Source organism: Salvelinus alpinus, chromosome 18 (assembly GCF_045679555.1).
Source record: "Salvelinus alpinus chromosome 18, SLU_Salpinus.1, whole genome shotgun sequence".
Lineage (NCBI taxonomy): Eukaryota > Metazoa > Chordata > Actinopteri > Salmoniformes > Salmonidae > Salvelinus > Salvelinus alpinus.
The window spans coordinates 44,352,078-44,370,829 of record NC_092103.1 but is presented as its reverse complement, the minus strand read 5'-3'; the positions used below and the strand labels follow the sequence as shown (position 1 = coordinate 44,370,829).

At 45.0% G+C, this 18,752-nt stretch overlaps 1 protein-coding gene across 4 annotated transcripts in view; it reads left to right on the top strand.

The window, feature by feature from the left end:
• mapkap1 (MAPK associated protein 1) overlaps positions 1–18,752 on the top strand; it is a 122,481-nt gene that overhangs the window by 9,162 nt on the left and 94,567 nt on the right. For 2 of the 4 annotated variants that reach the window (XM_071351420.1, XM_071351421.1), the window contains exons 2-5: positions 1,029–1,543; positions 5,158–5,196; positions 6,221–6,310; positions 6,703–6,851. In XM_071351420.1, the coding sequence (XP_071207521.1) occupies positions 1,264–1,543; positions 5,158–5,196; positions 6,221–6,310; positions 6,703–6,851 (558 nt within the window). In that variant the 5' untranslated portion in view covers positions 1,029–1,263. The remainder of the gene's footprint in view (positions 1–1,028; positions 1,544–5,157; positions 5,197–6,220; positions 6,311–6,702; positions 6,852–18,752) is intronic. The other 2 variants (XM_071351422.1, XM_071351423.1) reach the window with 1 other exon arrangement.

The following is an 18,752-nucleotide window of genomic DNA, read 5'->3' as shown; positions in this document are numbered from 1 at the left end:
GCCGCCATTGGTCTCTGGAGCAGTGGAAACGCGTTCTCTGGAGTGATTAATCACTCTTCACCATCTGGGAGTCTGACGGCCGAATCTGGGTTTGGCGGATGCCAGGAGAACACTACCTGGCTGAATACATAGTGCCAACTGTAAAGTTTGGTGGAGGAGTAATAATGGTCTGGGGCTGTTTTTCATGGTTCAGGCTAGGCCCCTTAGTTCCAGTAAAGGTAAATCTTAACGCTACAGCATACAATGACATTCTAGACGATTCTGTGCTTCCAACTTTGACAACAGTTTGGGGAAGACCCTTTCCTGTTTCAGCATGACAATGACACCGTGCACAAAGCGAGGTCCATACAGAAATGGTTTGTCGAGATCAGTGTGGAATAACTTGACTGGCCTGCATAGAGTCCTGACCTCAACCCCATTAAACACCTTTGGGATGAATTGGAAGGCCGACTGCGAGCCACGCCTAATCGCACAACATAAGTGTCCAAACTCACTAATGCTCTTGTGGCTGAATGGAAGCAAGTCCCCGCAGCAATGTTACCAGAAGAGTGGAGGCTGTTATAGCAGCAAAGGAGGGACCAACTCTATATTAATGCCCACGAGCAGGTGTCCACATACTTTTGGTCATGTAATGTAGCTGGTCGCTAGACTAACTTACCAATCTATAAATGTTTTGCTGAAATGGGCTAATTGAATGACTGTCAGTGACTGTCATAACATTAGAACTGCTGATGAAAAACCACATTGCCAGATTGCACCTAGTATTCTAATTCTCAACAGTCAGTTGAGACCCTGACTGAGTTCCTAAAAAAACGAAGTATTGATCCACAGGCCTACAAAAAGTTGTCTGTCCACCAACTGCTCACCCCTGCTCTAAGAAAGAAACTGGTGTAAATGCTTCGCTCTTAAACTGGTGTTTAGTCAGAAGAAATATGGAGAACGTGGCTAATGAACTGATTATATAATTTCCCGTCCTTGAATTGCATATTGTGGTCAGACACTAATCTCTCCTAACTCTGCCCCAACAGGCCGGCACCCATGTCCCATGGAGAGGAGAAAATAACCCCGAAGAGGAGAAGGAAAAAGAAGACGTCTCTGTTGCCCGGCTCCTAAAGTGATCAAGCACCCTCAGAGAGAGAGAGAGAGAGAGATAGAGAGAGAGGGTAATAAAGACAGAGGGAGAGTGTAAGGAGGAGGAGGTAAGGAAAGATCGAAGGGGGAAAGAGGGTTTAAACAGAAACAAAGCAGTGAAACGAGCAAACAATGGCTTTCTTGGACAACCCAGCCATTATCTTGGCCCACATCCGGCAGTCCCATGTGACCAGCGATGACACGGGCATGTGTGAGATGGTGCTAATCGACCACGACGTGGACCTGGAGAAGTGGCAGCTGGCCTCGGTGCCCGGCAGCAGCGGGGGTTCACTGGGTTCGGGCTCCCTAGGCGAAGGGGGCAGCGGAGGGGAGAACCCGGGCTGCGACCTCTCCCAGTCATTGGACATTACCTCCAGCTGGGACTTTGGCATCCGCCGGCGCTCCAACACAGGTAAACAATAGGGGGCTCTGACTGTGGCAGGAGAACCAGTTAGTGGACGAGCGAGCTTGTTTGTTGGGGTCTGCCGTGTGGAATCCAGATCAGTGGTTTACTCACAGAGGCTAGTTGGCCAGTGGTGTGGTGCTTTTTGTTATAGAAGGCAGCAATACAACAGGTTAATGCAGTACGTTTAGTAAAGAGACTACTAAGCAGGCTGGGGTCACTTCCTAATTAGCCTTGTGAATGAATTGCAGAAGTCCACATAGAAAATAGTGGTCAATATGTCATTCTCTTCCTGAATTAATTGGAATAGAATTGACCCCAGCAATGCTGTAAAGTCTGTCTTTGAAAATCACATGTATTACCCCATGAACATGCTTATATAAACCACCAGGGAAATATGAATGTTGTAAATAATTATACAATTAGACTAAATAAAAGTTTATCTCTGACAAAAGCCTGGTGTTAATCAGACGTGGGTTTCAAAAGTATTTTGTTTTCTTACGAGTACTTTGAGTGTTTGAGCAAGCCTGCTTGGAGTGCTAGGTGGGTGGGGTTTACACTTTTGGAACTATTCCATTTGTTCCCTTGCATCAGGCAAGCTCAATCGAGCGCCGCTAAAGTATTTGAAATAAAAACAAATACTATTTGAACCCAGGCTTGGGTTTATTGACCATGTTACCCCAGAGGAATTGTGTTGGTTGGGTGCACCGAGCAGAACTCAGTTGGGCCTAGTGGCTGTGAAAGTGGTGTTTAACAGAGGCTGCTTGGTACACGCTGCTCATTTCATGTCCCTGGGCTTGTGATTTTCAGAGGTGGACGTTTTGATATTTACACGTTTACTTTGAATGCTTCATTTGGTCATTGGTAAACTTAGCATTGATGTTTCTATTGCCAAAGAGCTCTAAATTTGTTTCATTGGACCACAGAACATTTCCCCATTTTAGACTTGTTTCGATGGGTTTTCGTAAAGTTCAAATGGGGGGGGGGGGGGTTCTTGTCTCTTTCAGCAGTGGGGTCCTATGTTTACCAATGACAAAATGAAGCTTTCATTGAAAATAACACCCTCCCTACAATCAAACATGGGGAGGTTTGGTAATACTGTGGGGTTGCTTTGCTGCCTCTGGTACTGGGGGCCTTGAACGTGTGCAAGACATTAGGAAATTATCAAGATATATTCTGAGGGCAATTTTCAACCCAGTGTCCTAAAAACTGGGTCTAGGTTTTTGGGCCTTCCAGCAGGACATCAAACAAACATAAAAAAAGCACCCATGAATGGTTGAAGAATAAACACTGGCCTGTTCTGGAGTGACCAGCGATGAGTTCAGAGTTGAAAACAACAGTTGTCAGAGGGCACCACTCAAACATTGACAAATTGATAGCAGTTTGCAGCTAAAGAGTGGGCCAAATTGGCCAGCAGAAAGCTTCAGCATGCACATTGATGGCTACAAAAAAGCATTTGTCTGCAGTTGTCTTCAGCAAAGGCTATTGAACCAAGTATTAGCTATTGGTTGCCAATCATTTTGTCAATACCATTGGTTTTTATTTTCTTAATTCTAATTGTAATCTTAAGTGACCCCGAAAAAACACATTTCTGTAGTCTTGACAATCCAATACCAATGTGTAGAGACAAAAAGGTTTTTCAAATTTCAACTCATTTGAGGAGAATTGTATTTATTTATTTTTAATTGAACCTTTATTTAACTAGGCAAGTCAGTTAAGAACACATTCTTATTTACAATGACGGCCTACACCCCGGCCAAACCCTGGACAATGTGTGCCGCCCTATGGGACTCCCAATCACGGCCAGTTGTGATACAGCCTGGAATCGAACCAGGGTCTGTAGTGACGCCTCTAACACTGAGATGCAGTGGCTTAGACCGCTGTGCCACTCGGGAGCCCACAAGAAATAGGGAATTATTTAAGAAAAGTGCAAGGGTGCCCGCTGCCGATATATTTGTGCTTCGCCCAGCGGAGGCAGGCCAGACAAGGAGGGACTGCAGGCAGCGCTGCTGCTGCTGATGGCTCCATGCTAATCTCTAGCTCTGGATGCTCAAATAGTGTTTATAGACCCACTCATATGTCTGGCAAGGCCACATGGCTAAGAAGAAAGGGAACTGGAGTTTATCTGCGGTTTAGAAGCGATACATTGTGTTTGGTTTGCAGTGCCACTTTAGTACAGTCAACAAAACACCACTATACTGAGAAGGATTCTTATTTTGTGAACGATTTCACGCCAATGTTTTGGGTCAGGATGAGGGTAGGCTGTGTTTTTTTAAATTTATTTTTATTTAACCTTTTATTTAACTCGGCAAGCCAGTTAAGAACAAATTCTTATTTACAATGACGGCCTAGGAACAGTGGGTTAAACTGCCTTGTTCAGGAGCAGAACGACAGATTTGTTTACCTTGTCAGCGCGGGGATTCGATCTAGCAACCTTTCAGTTACTAGTCCAACGCTCTAACCACTAGTCTAGCTGCCGTTGTGAAGTAAGGAGGAGTGTATTGGACCTGTGGCCTTCCTCTTGGTAGGTTTCAAGTTCAGGTCTCAGGAACTTATTATCCAAGAAATTAAACCACGCTGTACTTGGTACAGTGAATGCTGATTGGTTGTGTCTGAAAATCAAACGGACAATAATATGTTTTCTTGGAAATAATTAAAGTTTGGGTTCACGGCTCCCGAGGCATGCCTTCATGGTCTACGACGTTTTTCTTCATGTCATAGTTTTTATTTTTTATTTAAGGCTTTCTTCTTCTCTTGATTTTACGGACGGTTGGCACAGCAGTTGTGGGCAGAAGCCAATCGGGGGGTTGCCGGGGCTTGATTTGTATGTAAATGTAAATTATGCCTTTTTGTTCGCTCTGTTGCCCAAATTAAAAAGGACCTGCCTTTTTGTTGTTAACCCTTTCACTCATGGACATCAGCTCTTGAGGACCTTGGAAGGGCTTATCAATGAAGTGTTATCTGTAAAGGTAGGCTAATGGATAATGTACTGCATGTTATTGACTAGCCATGGATAACATGTTATTGACTAGTCATGGAGAATCCTCTGTTATTCAATGAAGGTACGTTTTTATGATCACACAATTGATGGAGTGAGATTCAAGCCTATGATATTATGTATTCAACCTTACAGGGATAGGCTACAGTAACCCATTTTTATTGAACGGAGAATCTAGTCAGCCCACCAAACTGATGGGAAATTTGTTTCAAACGTGACTCTCAAGGTTATGTAGCCCGCTAAGCGAATGATGTGTTACTCGTACACACTATGCACTATAGGCTAGCCCGTAAACCTCCACGATTTCCATGATGTGGGTTCACTTGAGGCAGGAGGATGCTTGTGTGCTATGAATCCCCTTCAGAGGTGTGCAAGGTGGCTTTGTATGGAATTAACTGGGAACCAATGAGAGTTCAAATGCCTGGAGCACAATTTGATCTATTGTGAGGTGCTTGGGGTTACTGCCAGAATCAGAGGGAGTCCAAAGGCCATCTGAAGTCTGGCTAGTAGACGATCTCCTTTTGGCTCCCTTGGCTCTTGTTGTGTTTGGGGAAGCAGTGGTGTTTTGGGGACTTGAGTGTTCTTCTGCCGAGACTTCACCTGAAGTGGCTGACTGTCTCACCAGGACGTCAACAAGAAAGGCGCGAGAAACCAGGGGTGGCTGGTAAGAATCAAAATATAGGGGGGGGGGGGAACACAAGTCTGTATAAAACCTGGTATAAAATGTTGTGACTGTTTGACTCAAGAGTGGCTGAAGTGTGTAGTTGTGTGTAGTTCTTTATGTAATACATCTATCACTAGCCACTTTAAACTATGCCACTTTATGTTTATATACCCTACATTACTCATCTCATATGTATATACTGTACTCTATACCATCTACTGCATCTTGCCTATGCCGTTCTGTACCATCACTCATTCATATATCATTATGTACATATTCTTTATCCCTTTACACTTGTGTGTGTATAAGGTAGTAGTTGTGGAATTGTTAGGTTAGATTACTCGTTGGTTATTACTGCATTGTCGGAACTAGAAGCACAAGCATTTCGCTACACTCGCATTAACATCTGCTAACCACGTGTATGTGACAAATACGATTTGATTTGTTTTATTTCTGTCATGTAGCTGTATAGATCTATTTTTTTAAATGTATTCTATAATGTAGATGTATGCCCCAGGAAGACCCCCGTCCAGGTAACTGCCATCGCTGCTGGAAAAAACATTGGGTCGGGTGGGGGTGGTCATCTGTGTTGGGCGGACAGGTTTGACACGGCCCAGCGAGTGTTTCTAGTCCCCTCCAGTGTTCCTCTTAGCATATCTCACACCTCCCAAGATGTTGTTTACCATCAGTGTCCACCGGGAGAGTGTTCCTCTGTGTCAAATGTACTTTAAATAAACTTCCGTTTCTCTTGTCATTCTCCTTTTGTAAATGTGTGGCTGCATGGCCCTGACCAATGACAATGGTCAAAAATGACCCTGACCAATGACAATGGTCAAAAATGACCCTGACAAAGGTAAAAAATGACCCTGACCAATGACAATGGTAAAAAATGACCCTGACAAAGGTAAAAAATGACCCTGACCAATGACAATGGTCAAAAATGACAAGAAATACTTTGTTGATCTGGCTTTTTAAAATCTTTGTTTCATTACTTGTAAGCACTGTTTATTTTCTTATTTTAAAGCTCAAAGACTTGAACGGTTAAGGAAGGAGCGACAGAATCAGATCAAATGCAAAAACATTCAATGGAAGGAGAGGTCGTCCTCGCAATCAGGTATGCTACATTTCTCCTCTCCAGAAATATTTGCTGATAGGAGTTTCAATGAAGCAAAAGCTTCAATTGTCCTTTCTTTTTCACTGATCTCAGACAATTACAGTGCTGCATAGGGAATTCTCATGGAACCAGGAAATGGTTATTTTGCATTGATCAATCTCCACGTGATGTTACAACATCCGATAGCATGTTACAGAAACGGTCAAACCTAGCCTACTGTATATAATGAAATGTAATGCTGTACAATAGCTAGGCCTAATGCTAAAGTCCTGTTTGACTTGAAATCCTGGCACAATCAATAACATCAGAGAATATAAGTAAGTTGTTCAATCACTCTGGGTTTCCGCCAATGTCTCCGCTTCATTTTCTGTCTCCGGTCGTTTCTGTCACAGCGGAGGACCTGGGTTCCCTGTTTGAGAAGAGGGACTTTAAAGATAGACCCAGGAACACTGGTACCAAGTCGACCCTCTCTCTCCGACTCGAGCAATGTCCCCAGCAGCTCAACAACCCTTTCAACGAATACTCCAAATTCGACGGCAAGGTAGGTGCTCCCAGATGTCTGGTAATATATATCTGATTCTGGTATAAAACTATGCCGAATTACTTAATGTATCTCGAAATCTTGAAAATGTTTTTTGTGCCGCAAAAAAAGACAAATCAAGTTTGATGCCAACCGGTGCCATGTTTCACGTGCATACATAAAAAAAAACTAGCAACCGTTCGCTCCTGCTCTCTAAACTAAAGATTTTGCTTCTTTTTCTGATTCCTCCCCAGATGCATCAGGCCTTTTCCCTGCTATGGCAATGTCATTTACAAGCACTTAGGCAGTAATTCTAAAACTTGGAAACCATCTCCGAATGTATATTGCAATTTTGGAGCAGCTTCTCATCGCTAATGGCACAGGCGAAAGTCTCTGAAGGCTTGGTGACCTTATTTCTGTCATTTTGCTCTTAGACTCGCATGATCCAGAGAAAAGAGCAGACTGGGAGAATTGTGTGTCGAATAAATGTCAGGGTGAATTGCTCGGGCCTTTTACAGGGATTTGTGGAAAAGAGCAAAGGTCGAGGCAAAGTGCCTTGGCAGCTCGCAGACAACCTGGTGGCTCAGATTAAACAAATAGCCTTTGATTCATGCCAAAGGCGGCCTCTGCTGAAGGAACCAGGGGACGAGCCTGCCCTAGCCTCTGCAATATCCCCCAATATTAGAAATAATATTTACATTACAGATTACCTTTTATAATCCACCGCTCCCATCTCTTGTCTCCAGTTTTCTATATCGGCTTATGAGCTGTTAACGATTCATCAGAAATCCACCTCCACTTTTTTTTCATTGATACGTTATTTTCGTTCAACAATGAGGTAGTCGGTGTGTCACTTTTTGTCTCTCCAAGACATCTGGTTGCAGATTAGCCAAGTTCGCTCTAAGACACGTCTCCCCCGTCACCAGTAACAGTAACAGCTGGGTTATTTCACCGGTCGCGAAGACGTCACGTTTACAGTTGCACTTTTTGGAGTGGGAAGATGAGCGTTTTTAATACGGCGTGCGTTCATTTGGTTCGACGTGTACGAAGCCGGGTGGCGTCGGTCGTAGATAAAGATTCATTGCGGCGGTTTGATTTAATGCCCGGGTAATGAGAGGCGTCCATGTGCTCGGGCAGATGTTTACACAGACCTCGCCCGCCCGGCTCTGACAGCAGTTAAAAAGTATAGTCACCGTAATCGAATCTCGTGGCGGGCCGCGTCAGGGAGGAGGACACAGATCGAATTAAACTGCGTTTTAAGATTAATGTGTAGACAGGTAGAGCAAAGAGCGATGGGCTTCTTTGTACCCCACCCCACCCAGTGTTTTTAAACCCATTCTTTGCATTTCCTGGAGGAAGGTCTTCCTAGAACTGTTTACTAGTGAGTAAATCCCCAAGAGCAATGGAAGTAAATGAAGTCTTTCTTTCGACTGCAGCTGTTATTATACTCTTTTCCAGTAATACTGAATCATAGAAAAGATGGACAGTTTTTTTTTTTATCCCCTGGTTCTTTTGTCAGTGGAGAAAAATGATTGTAGAGATTAAAAGGAAAATGGGAGAGAGCAAGAGAGAGAAGCGATCATTAAGCCTTGAAAATGCAAATGAGGCTATCTCAGGAAATAATCGAACACGCTGTTCAATTGCTCAGAAATAACACCCCCCCACCCCCTGTTTTTATACCGTTTTGTGGTGGTGACAGGATAATGGTTGCGAGGGGGACTATTGATATTCTCTAGAAAAGAAACCTATCAAGATGTGAAGACATACTATATGTAACCTGACTTGTTGACCATCAATGCCCTTTTTACATGGTTACATAAGACTCTTATTCACTTTGACTAATCTCTCCACATAATGGAGCCCTTTTTACATGGTTAGGGAGCACTTGGGTAGTCTCTTGCCACAGAGCTATATTTAGGGTAGCCTCATCCCGACAGTGTGTCTGACTCTATTGATGTGTACCTGTGGCACGCACGATGGCCTTTCTTTTCCCCATGTACCCTCCTCCCTCCCAACCAGTCCCCTAACCAGACCTATGTACCCTCCTCCCTCCCAACCAGCCCCCTAACCAGACCTATGTACCCTCCTCCCTCCCAACCAGCCCCCTAACCAGACCTATGTACCCTCCTCCCTCCCAACCAGCCCCCTAACCAGACCTATGTACCCTCCTCCCTCCCAACCAGCCCCCCTAACCAGACCTATGTACCCACCTCCCTCCCAACCAGCCCCCTAACCAGACCTATGTACCCTCCTCCCTCCCAACCAGACCTATGTACCCTCCTCCCTCCCAACCAGACCTATGTACCCTCCTCCCTCCCAACCAGTCCCCTAACCAGACCTATGTACCCACCTCCCTCCCAACCAGCCCCCCAACCAGACCTATGTACCCTCCTCCCTCCCAACCAGCCCCCTAACCAGAACTATGTACCCTTCTTCCTCCCAACCAGACCTATGTACCCTCCTTCCTCCCAACCAGACCTATGTACCCTTCTTCCTCCCAACCAGACCTATGTACCCTCCTCCCTCCCAACCAGCCCCCCAACCAGACCTATGTACCCTCCTCCCTCCCAACCAGTCCCCTAACCAGACCTATGTACCCTCCTTCCTCCCAACCAGACCTATGTACCCTCCTCCCTCCTAACCAGACCTATGTACCCTCCTCCCTCCCAACCAGCCCCCCAACCAGACCTATGTACCCTCCTTCCTCCCAACCAGACCTATGTACCCTCCTTCCTCCCAACCAGACCTATGTACCCTCCTCCCTCCCAACCAGCCCCCCAACCAGACCTATGTACCCTCCTTCCTCCCAACCAGACCTATGTACCCTCCTTCCTCCCAACCAGACCTATGTACCCTTCTTCCTCCCAACCAGACCTATGTACCCTCCTCCCTCCCAACCAGCCCCCTAACCAGACCTATGTACCCTCCTTCCTCCCAACCAGACCTATGTACCCTTCTTCCTCCCAACCAGACCTATGTACCCTCCTCCCTCCCAACCAGCCCCCTAACCAGACCTATGTACCCTCCTCCCTCCCAACCAGCCCCTAACCAGACCTATGTACCCTCCTCCCTCCCAACCAGCCCCCTAACCAGACCTATGTACCCTCCTCCCTCCCAACCAGCCCCCTAACCAGACCTATGTACCCTCCTCCCTCCCAACCAGACCTATGTACCCTCCTCCCTCCCAACCAGACCTATGTACCCTCCTCCCTCCCAACCAGCCCCTAACCAGACCTATGTACCCTCCTCCCTCCAATAACTACACCTCCAAACAGAAATGTATCATTTGCCCTCGAGGAGGGTTTAATAGCCACCAAAACGCTAAAGTTCATTGGATAGTATGAACCACGGCCCTCAGTGGAAACAACAGGCCAGAGGTGTGTGGAGAGGCCCCCAGGGGCTGTAAGAGACCCACCACTGAAGACTGTCACTTCCAAAGGAGGCCTCAGAGTACCTCTGACCTACAGTTGATCACACGTTGTCATCGTTCAGAGGTGGTGGCTCGGTACGAAGGCACAGAACCCAAAGCTCCGCCTGTCAGACGGGGAGAATTGATCTGCTCGTTACCTAACAGCACCAACTCTTCCCTTTTAACGAAGGACTGAAATGAAGCTGCTACATGGCAGGGTGGCAGCTAGCTTCAAGGACCTTTCGTCGGATGGGAGTTGGGAAAAATGGAACAGTTCACCTGTCTAGTTTCCTATCTTTTGGTCTACCTAGGTGTCGAATGGGTTCCAAAGCTGGTCCCACTGCACATGAGTAGAGAGGAGCTCCATGAAGCTGGTCCCTCTGCACACGAGTAGAGAGGAGCTCCATGAAGCTGGTCCCTCTGCACACGAGTAGAGAGGAGCTCCATGAAGCTGGTCCATCTGCACACATGAGTAGAGAGGAGCTCCATGAAGCTGGTCCCTCTGCACACATGAGTAGAGAGGAGCTCCATGAAGCTGGTCCCTCTGCACATGAGTAGAGAGGAGCTCCATGAAGCTGGTCCCTCTGCACATGAGTAGAGAGGAGCTCCATGAAGCTGGTCCCTCTGCACACGAGTAGAGCAGAGCTCCATGAAGCTGGTCCCTCTGCACATGAGTAGAGAGGAGCTCCATGAAGCTGGTCCCTCTGCACACGAGTAGAGCAGAGCTCCATGAAGCTGGTCCCTCTGCACATGAGTAGAGAGGAGCTCCATGAAGCTGGTCCCTCTGCACACATGAGTAGAGAGGAGCTCCATGAAGCTGGTCCCTCTGCACACGAGTAGAGCAGAGCTCCATGAAGCTGGTCCCTCTCCACATGAGTAGAGCAGAGCTCCATGAAGCTGGTCTGTTACTTTAGAAAATTGAGAATACACCCAACTCTTTTGCCATGTAATCTGTCCAGAACCTCTTCGTTTGGCTCAATGAGCTGTGAATGCCTGATGCCTGAGTGAAATAGATATCTCCCATCTGGAATAACAGCAGCCAAAAAGGAACTGACATCCTCCATATCAATACTACAGGTGACTCACATTAACTGGAAAAGTTTGAGATATTCTATGGGAACACAATCAGTGGCTGAAGATTTAAAGGAATTTAGACCTGTTGAAAAGATATGGAGGGTAGGCAAAAAATGAGGCAATATCTGTCTGTCTGTGATGGAGGACAAAGCTAACGATAAGTCATTTCTTTAGAATTTACTGCCGGAGTTGGAAATCAACTGAAATATGGGTTGTATAGGCACATTTCCCTGCTACATTTTAAAAAGGTTATCTTTCAATAACTTTGACAGAATTAGGTTTGTCGTTTATACTTCTCTTACCTTCTGTCTGCACCAATAACAATGACTTTTTTAGTGGGACCTGGTTTGTCAAGGACATCCCCGGAATTGGAAACACGCACTGACCAACTGAAACCCCACTCTGCTCCATAGACGGCAGGAAGACTGCGTAAAAAGAGAAAGCAAGCAGCAAAAAATAATAGATAATAGTTGCTTTCCCTGAACAGCTAGAGTCATATTCTAGATGACATCGGCACCTGTGCACACGGCATCGTCCGCCTGGGGGTGGGGTTGCTCGTCTACTTCCCCAACCCCCCCCCCAGACCCATAGTCAAAGGCCCAGACACCAAACCCCCCAAAAAAACATCAAGGCATCCAGCTTCCCCATCCTGACATTACCATAGCAACCACCCGGAGACTGAAGCCCGGCGACACAGGGACCAACTAATTACGGTGATGATTAGTGGAATGGCGTCTGTGTATTTGATTCATCATCACCATGGAGACAGAAAACATCACAATCACTATTAACAGAACAAATACCTCTCGAGACTTCTTAAGGATTAATTGATGGTGGCACCGATGCATATTTCTCTTCAGTGGTGGCCGCCATCCATCCAGGTTCTTTTCATTTTGCATCAGAGACAGTTTGAGGGCCTTTCTTTTTTGGTTGAAGATTTGCATCACTTGAGAAATGAACCCAAGATGTTTTGTTGTGGAGCATATCGATTGGATGAGTCCACTCGTTGATTGGATGAGTCCACTCGTTGATTGGATGAGTCCACTCGTTGATTGGATGAGTCCACTCGTTGATTGGATGAGTCCACTCGTTGATTGGATGAGTCCACTCGTTGATTGGATGAGTGGTTGTGATATGATATGAGTGGCTATACCCTGGCATGCACTGTAAACTGTTTGTTCTCAATGCCCAGTTGTTAAACTTCAAGGTACTGTGTTAACTGATTAAAGCAGACACTTCACCACTAAGGCTGTCTATACGCTATACAACTAGACTATTTTTGGCCAGTGTGCAGGTTCTCAAATCACATACAAATGGATTGGGGGCCTGACTTCATTTTGTTACGTTAGCCTGACTTCATTTTGTTACGTTAGCCTGACTTCATTTTGTTACGTTAGCCTGACTTCATTTTGTTACGTTAGCCTGACTTAATTTTGTTACGTTAGCCCGACTCCACGCTGTTACGTTAGCCCGACTTCATTTTGTTACGTTAGCCCGACTTCATTTTGTTACGTTAGCCCGACTCCATTTTGTTACGTTAGCCCGACTCCATTTTGTTATGTTAGCCCGACTCCATTTTGTTACGTTAGCCCGACTCCATTTTGTTACGTTAGCCCGACTCCATTTTGTTACGTTAGCCCGACTTCATTTTGTTACGTTAGCCCGACTCCATTTTGTTACGTTAGCCCGACTTCATGCTGTTACGTTAGCCCGACTTCATTTTGTTACGTTAGCCCGACTTCATTTTGTTACGTTAGCCCGACTTCATTGTGTTACGTTAGCCCGACTCCATGCTGTTACGTTAGCCCGACTCCATGCTGTTACGTTAGCCCGACTCCATGCTGTTACGTTAGCCCGACTCCATGCTGTTACGTTAGCCCGACGTCATGCTGTTACGTTAGCCCGACGTCATGCTGTTACGTTAGCCCGACTCCATGCTGTTACGTTAGCCCGACTCCATGCTGTTACGTTAGCCCGACTCCATGCTGTTACGTTAGCCCGACGCCATGCTGTTACGTTAGCCCGACGCCATGCTGTTACGTTAGCCCGACGCCATGCTGTTACGTTAGCCCGACGCCATGCTGTTACGTTAGCCCGACGCCATGCTGTTACGTTAGCCCGACGCCATGCTGTTACGTTAGCCCGACGCCATGCTGTTACGTTAGCCCGACGCCATGCTGTTACGTTAGCCCGACGCCATGCTGTTACGTTAGCCCGACGTCATGCTGTTACGTTAGCCTGACTTCAATTAAAATTTTATTTCTCACGTGCCGAATACAACAGGTATATACAACAGGTACGAATACAACCTTACCGTGAAATGCTTCCTTACAAGCCCTTAACCAACAATGCAATTCAAGAAATGGAGTTAAAATATTTACTAAATAAACTAAAGTAAAACATTTAATAGAAAGTAACTCAATAAAATAACAATGAGGCTATATACAGGGGGTACCGAGTCAATGTGCAGGTGAATAGGTTAGTCGAGGTAATTTGTACATGTAGGTAAGGGGTAAAGGAACTATCATAGATAATAAACAGCGAGTAGCAGCAGTGTAAAAACAAAGGGGGGGGGGTGAATAGTCAGTGTAGCCATTTGATTAATTGTTCAGCAGTCTTATGGCTTGGGGTTAGAAGCTGTTAAGGAGCCTTTTGGTCCTAGACTTGGCGCTCCGGTACAGCTTGTTGAGGGGTAGCAGAGAGGACAGTCTATGACTTGGGTGACAGGAGTCTTTTTATGGCCCCAGTGATGTACTGGGCCGTGAGTTCTACCCTCTGTAGCGCCTTACGGTCGGATGCCGAGCAGTTGCCATAGCAGGCAGTGATGCAACCTGTCAGGATGCTCTCGATGGTGCAACTGTAGAACTTTTTGAGGATCTGGGGACCCATGCCAAATCTTTTCAGTCTCCTGAGGGGGAAAAGGTGTTGTCGTGCCCTCTTCACGGCTGTCTTGGTGTGTGGACCATGATAGTTTGTTGGTGATGTAGACACCAAGGAACTTGAAACTCTCGACCCGCTCCACTACATCCCCGTCGATCAGCTCCTTTGTCTTGCTCACAGAGGTCGTTGTCCTGCCATCACACTGCCAGGTCTCTGACCTCCTCCCTATAGGCTGTCTCATCGTTGTCGGTGACCAGGCCTACCACTGTTGTGTCGTCAGCAAACTTAATGATGGTGTTGGAGTCGTGCTTGGCCATGCAGTCGTGGGTGAGCAGGAAGTACAGGAGGTGACTAAGCACGCACCCCTGAGGGGCCCCCATGTTGAGGATCAGTGTGGCAGATGTGTTGTTGCCTACCCTTACCACATGTGGGCTGCCCGTCTGGAAGTCCAGGATCCAGTTGCAGAGGGAGGTGTTTGGTCCCAGAGTCCTTCGCTTAGTGATGAGCTTTGTGGGCACTATGGTGTTGAACGCTGAGCTGTAGTCAATGAACAGCATTCTCACATACACTACCGTTCAAAAGTTTGGGGTCACTTAGAAATGTCCTTGTTTTTGAAATATTTATTTTGTCCATTAAAATAACATCAAATTGATCAGAAATACAGCGTAGACATTGTTAATGTTGTAAATTACTATTGTAGCTGGAAATGGTTGATTTGTTTATGGAATATCTACATTATCAGCAACCATCACTCTTGTGTTCCAATGGCACGTTGTGTTAGCTAATCCAAGTTTATCATTTTAAAAGGATAATTGATCATTGGAAAACCGTTTTGCAATTATGTTAGCACAGCTGGAAACGGTGGTTCTGATTAAAGAAGCAATTAAAGTGCCCTTCTTTGGACTAGTTTAGTATCTGGAGCATCAGCATTTGTGGGTTCGATTACAGGCTCAAAATGGCCAGAAACAAAGACCTTTCTTCTGAAACTCATCAGTCTATTCTTGTTGTGAGAAATGAAGGCTATTCCATGCGAGAAATTGCTAAGAAACTGAAGATCTCTTACAATGCTGTGTACTACTCCCTTCTCAGAACAGCGCAAACTGTCTCTAACCAGAATAGAAAGAGGAGTGGGAGGCCCCGGTGCACAACTGAGCAAGAGGACAAATACATTTGAATGTCTAGTTTGAGAAACGGACGCCTCACAAGTCCTCAACTGGCAGCTTCATTAAATAGTACCCGCAAAACACCAGTCTCAACATCAACAGTGAAGAGGCGACTCCGGGATGCTGGCCTTCTTGGCAGAGTTGCAAAGAAAAGGACATCTCAGACTGGCCAATAAAAAAATAATTAAGATGGGTAAAAGAACACAGACACTGGACAGAGGAACTCTGCCTAGAAGGCCAGCATCCCGGAGTCGCCTCTTCACTGTTGACGTTGAGACTGGTGTTTTGCAGGTACAGTTTTCATCTGTGCTAATATAATTGCAAAAGGGGTTTCTAATGATCAATTAGCATTTTAAAATGATAAACTTGGATTGGCAAACACAACGTGCCATTGGAACACAGGAGTGATGGTTGCTGATAATGGGCCTCTGTAGATATTCCATAGAAAATCAGCCGTTTCCAGCATCAAAAGTAATTTACAACATTAACAATGTCTTCACTGTATTTCAATTTTTCTTTGCTTTTCTTTCAAAAATAAGGACATTTCTCAGTGACCCCAAACTTTTGAACGGTAGTGTACGTGCTGAGTCATACTCCGATGCATTCTGCCTATAACAAAAAATATCTTGCATAGTTTTGCATACTAAGTCTTGCATAGTTCGTTTTGTTTCTGTATGTTGCGTTGAAAGTGTTAAATATTGAATATTGATATTCGATCGCAATTGCCACACTAAAGGGAAACGTTGATAGTGTCAACTAAGAGGGAAAACTCTAGAAAGTTGAGTGAATTTCAATCTCATCCTTCTCTCCTTGTGATATTTGTAATGCGCAGCAGACCTGGGGGCGCTGCGCTCCAGACCTGGGGGAGCTGCGCTGCAGTCTCGGGGGAGCTGCGCTGCAGTCTCGGGGCTATGCAGTTTAGAGGGAACATTGGGTACGAATACATTGGGTACGAATACTTTCTGAAGCACTGTATGCCATACTAAAACCCATGATATTAAATTGATAGACCCATGGAGGTTAAACTTATCGCCCCTCTCTGTGTAATACATCACAGTTAGAGGGCAATTGTATAATGTAATTGTTGTGACAATAGAATGGCTTTTACTTAGCAACTGACAGAATTGTGGTCTGGTACACCTAGGAAATATGTCTTGAACCGCGAGAGCATACGCAGTGTCTTGTTTTGTATTTAATTAAGGTAAGTGCACAGCACCATTTTGTGGACAGAAAATCTGATGTAAACATTTATTTATTCCACCTGAAGTTATATTCTAGTTCCCTTTCAAAGTTTAGTGCTGCTATGTTTTCCCCCAGAGTTGAAATATGCCAGTAGATATTGAATTCTTCCTCCTTAGTAAAGACAAGAGGATGGACTCCAGGCTAGACTGCTTATCTTTTATGCTTTTCTTTTGTTGTGTAATGAAGTCCTTTATCAAATGTAGGGTCAGGAGAAAACACGGGCCTGAGCGCGGAGCAGAGATGGAGCCTGGCGGCGCGGTTGTGATGATCACCATGCCGATGACGCCGCCACTCGCTCCTCTCTCAGCTGCCCCGTGACCACTGGAGCCTCTGAAAACATCTGGGCCCTTTGATGGGAAAAATTACGTTTTTGGTCCAAATGACTCTATAATTTGGCACTTCCAGTCAGTCGAAACGCTTGATGCATCATTATTCGCGGGTCAGTAGAAAAGTGCCTGCAACTCGGGCTTTCTGGCATGATTAAAAAACTATAAATGCGTCATTTAAGAAATTGCCGCTGTCAACGGGAAGCACGATGCGTGCATAAAACCCATTATGTGGAGGAGCTAATGAAAGGCCTTTACCCCAAAAAATAATTTTAGTAATTTAATAAATAAATTGTGGAATTTATTGAATGCAGCTTGGCACTGAAGGGAGGTTGTTTTTTCTCTCCAAATACAGTAATGTATTACGTCCTATTTCCCTCCTAATGTATTGTTCCAGCAGAACTGATTTCTGGCTCCGATTTAATGAAGTACCATTTGGAAATGAGAACTTGTTCTCGATTTCCCTTTCTGATTGCATGTGGAAATGATAAATAAATGGTATAAAACCTACCGTCTGATCCGTTTGTGCAAAAATCAGATTTCAACAGTATCACTTTTCAGTAGGACTAGTAACTCATAGTAGGAACTGTATGTAGCTCGTTGAGGTTGATATTTTTATTGTGCTTAATCCTTTACAAAACATAGATACACAAGTTGATACACATATAGATATACAGGTAGTAGGTCAACTAATGTGGACAGTTTAAAATACTGGTTGATCAAATGTTATAAGCATTTCCTCAGATGGGAAAAATCCTGTGAGAAACTGCTAGAAGAGATCTCTGTATTTGTTGTCTGTTCCTCTTCAGACACTTGGCAAAAATCTCCTGGGGTCAAATTAATTTCCAGGCCTCAGCTTATTGAACCGTGCTGCCACCGCGTATTAAATTCAGCCCTGGGTCCTCCTCACACCTTGGCCCTCAAAGTTCTACCTGTTTTCAGCATCGCAAATAGCCTCCTCTTTCATTTTCTGACAGCTTACGGTTTTACCTTGTAGATTTGTCATTGTGCATCATTTCATGCAAGCACTGGGGTGCTATTTTCCTTTTGAATTAAATTGATCTAACTATTGTCTTCCTTTTCTTGCTCTAACTCCCTATGATGTCACACTTTCTGCTATTGTGTTCAACCGGCTCATTCCTAGGCATGGGAGGGACACTATACTGTGTATTCATTCTAATTAGTGGCTTGTCTTGGCTGCCCGAAGAGATGAGCTTAAACGTATGAATTAACAGACATGCATATATGGGATTCTTGATCTTTATCTCAGCTAGTCTACCCAATCATATCATATAGACATTTTCAGCGGAGGCTTGGTCTGGGCTTTAACTAAGCAGCAGGCTTACCACTATTTTGTTAGTGTTCTGTGTAGAAATCCACCTTCAGTATGTCCACCTGTATGTTTATGGTGATATCTTCTATGCTGATCTTCTGCCAGATAAATTAGCCCGACACTTAAAGAACGTCATGTATCAAGCCCCTTGGAGCGATAAACACACAGAGGCTGAATTATAATGTACCCTGTGTTCCTGATACGAGGACAAATGTAAATTATATTGCGTCTTTAAAAATAAAAAAAAGCCACAAGCAACTATAATGTATTCAATGAAAATAGTCTGCCAAAGAAAGGCTGGAGGACTTTACCACCAGCAATTATTTAGAGTAACTTATTGGTCCACAGTGCATTCATGTCAGGGGAATCTTTTCATTATCAAGGCCAACAATTTGAAACTGAGATTTAACATCAGCATTTTGCATGCATTTAAATGGCAGTTATATACTTATTTTCAGTTAGGCAGACATATCCTCAGCTAGAATTTGACCAATA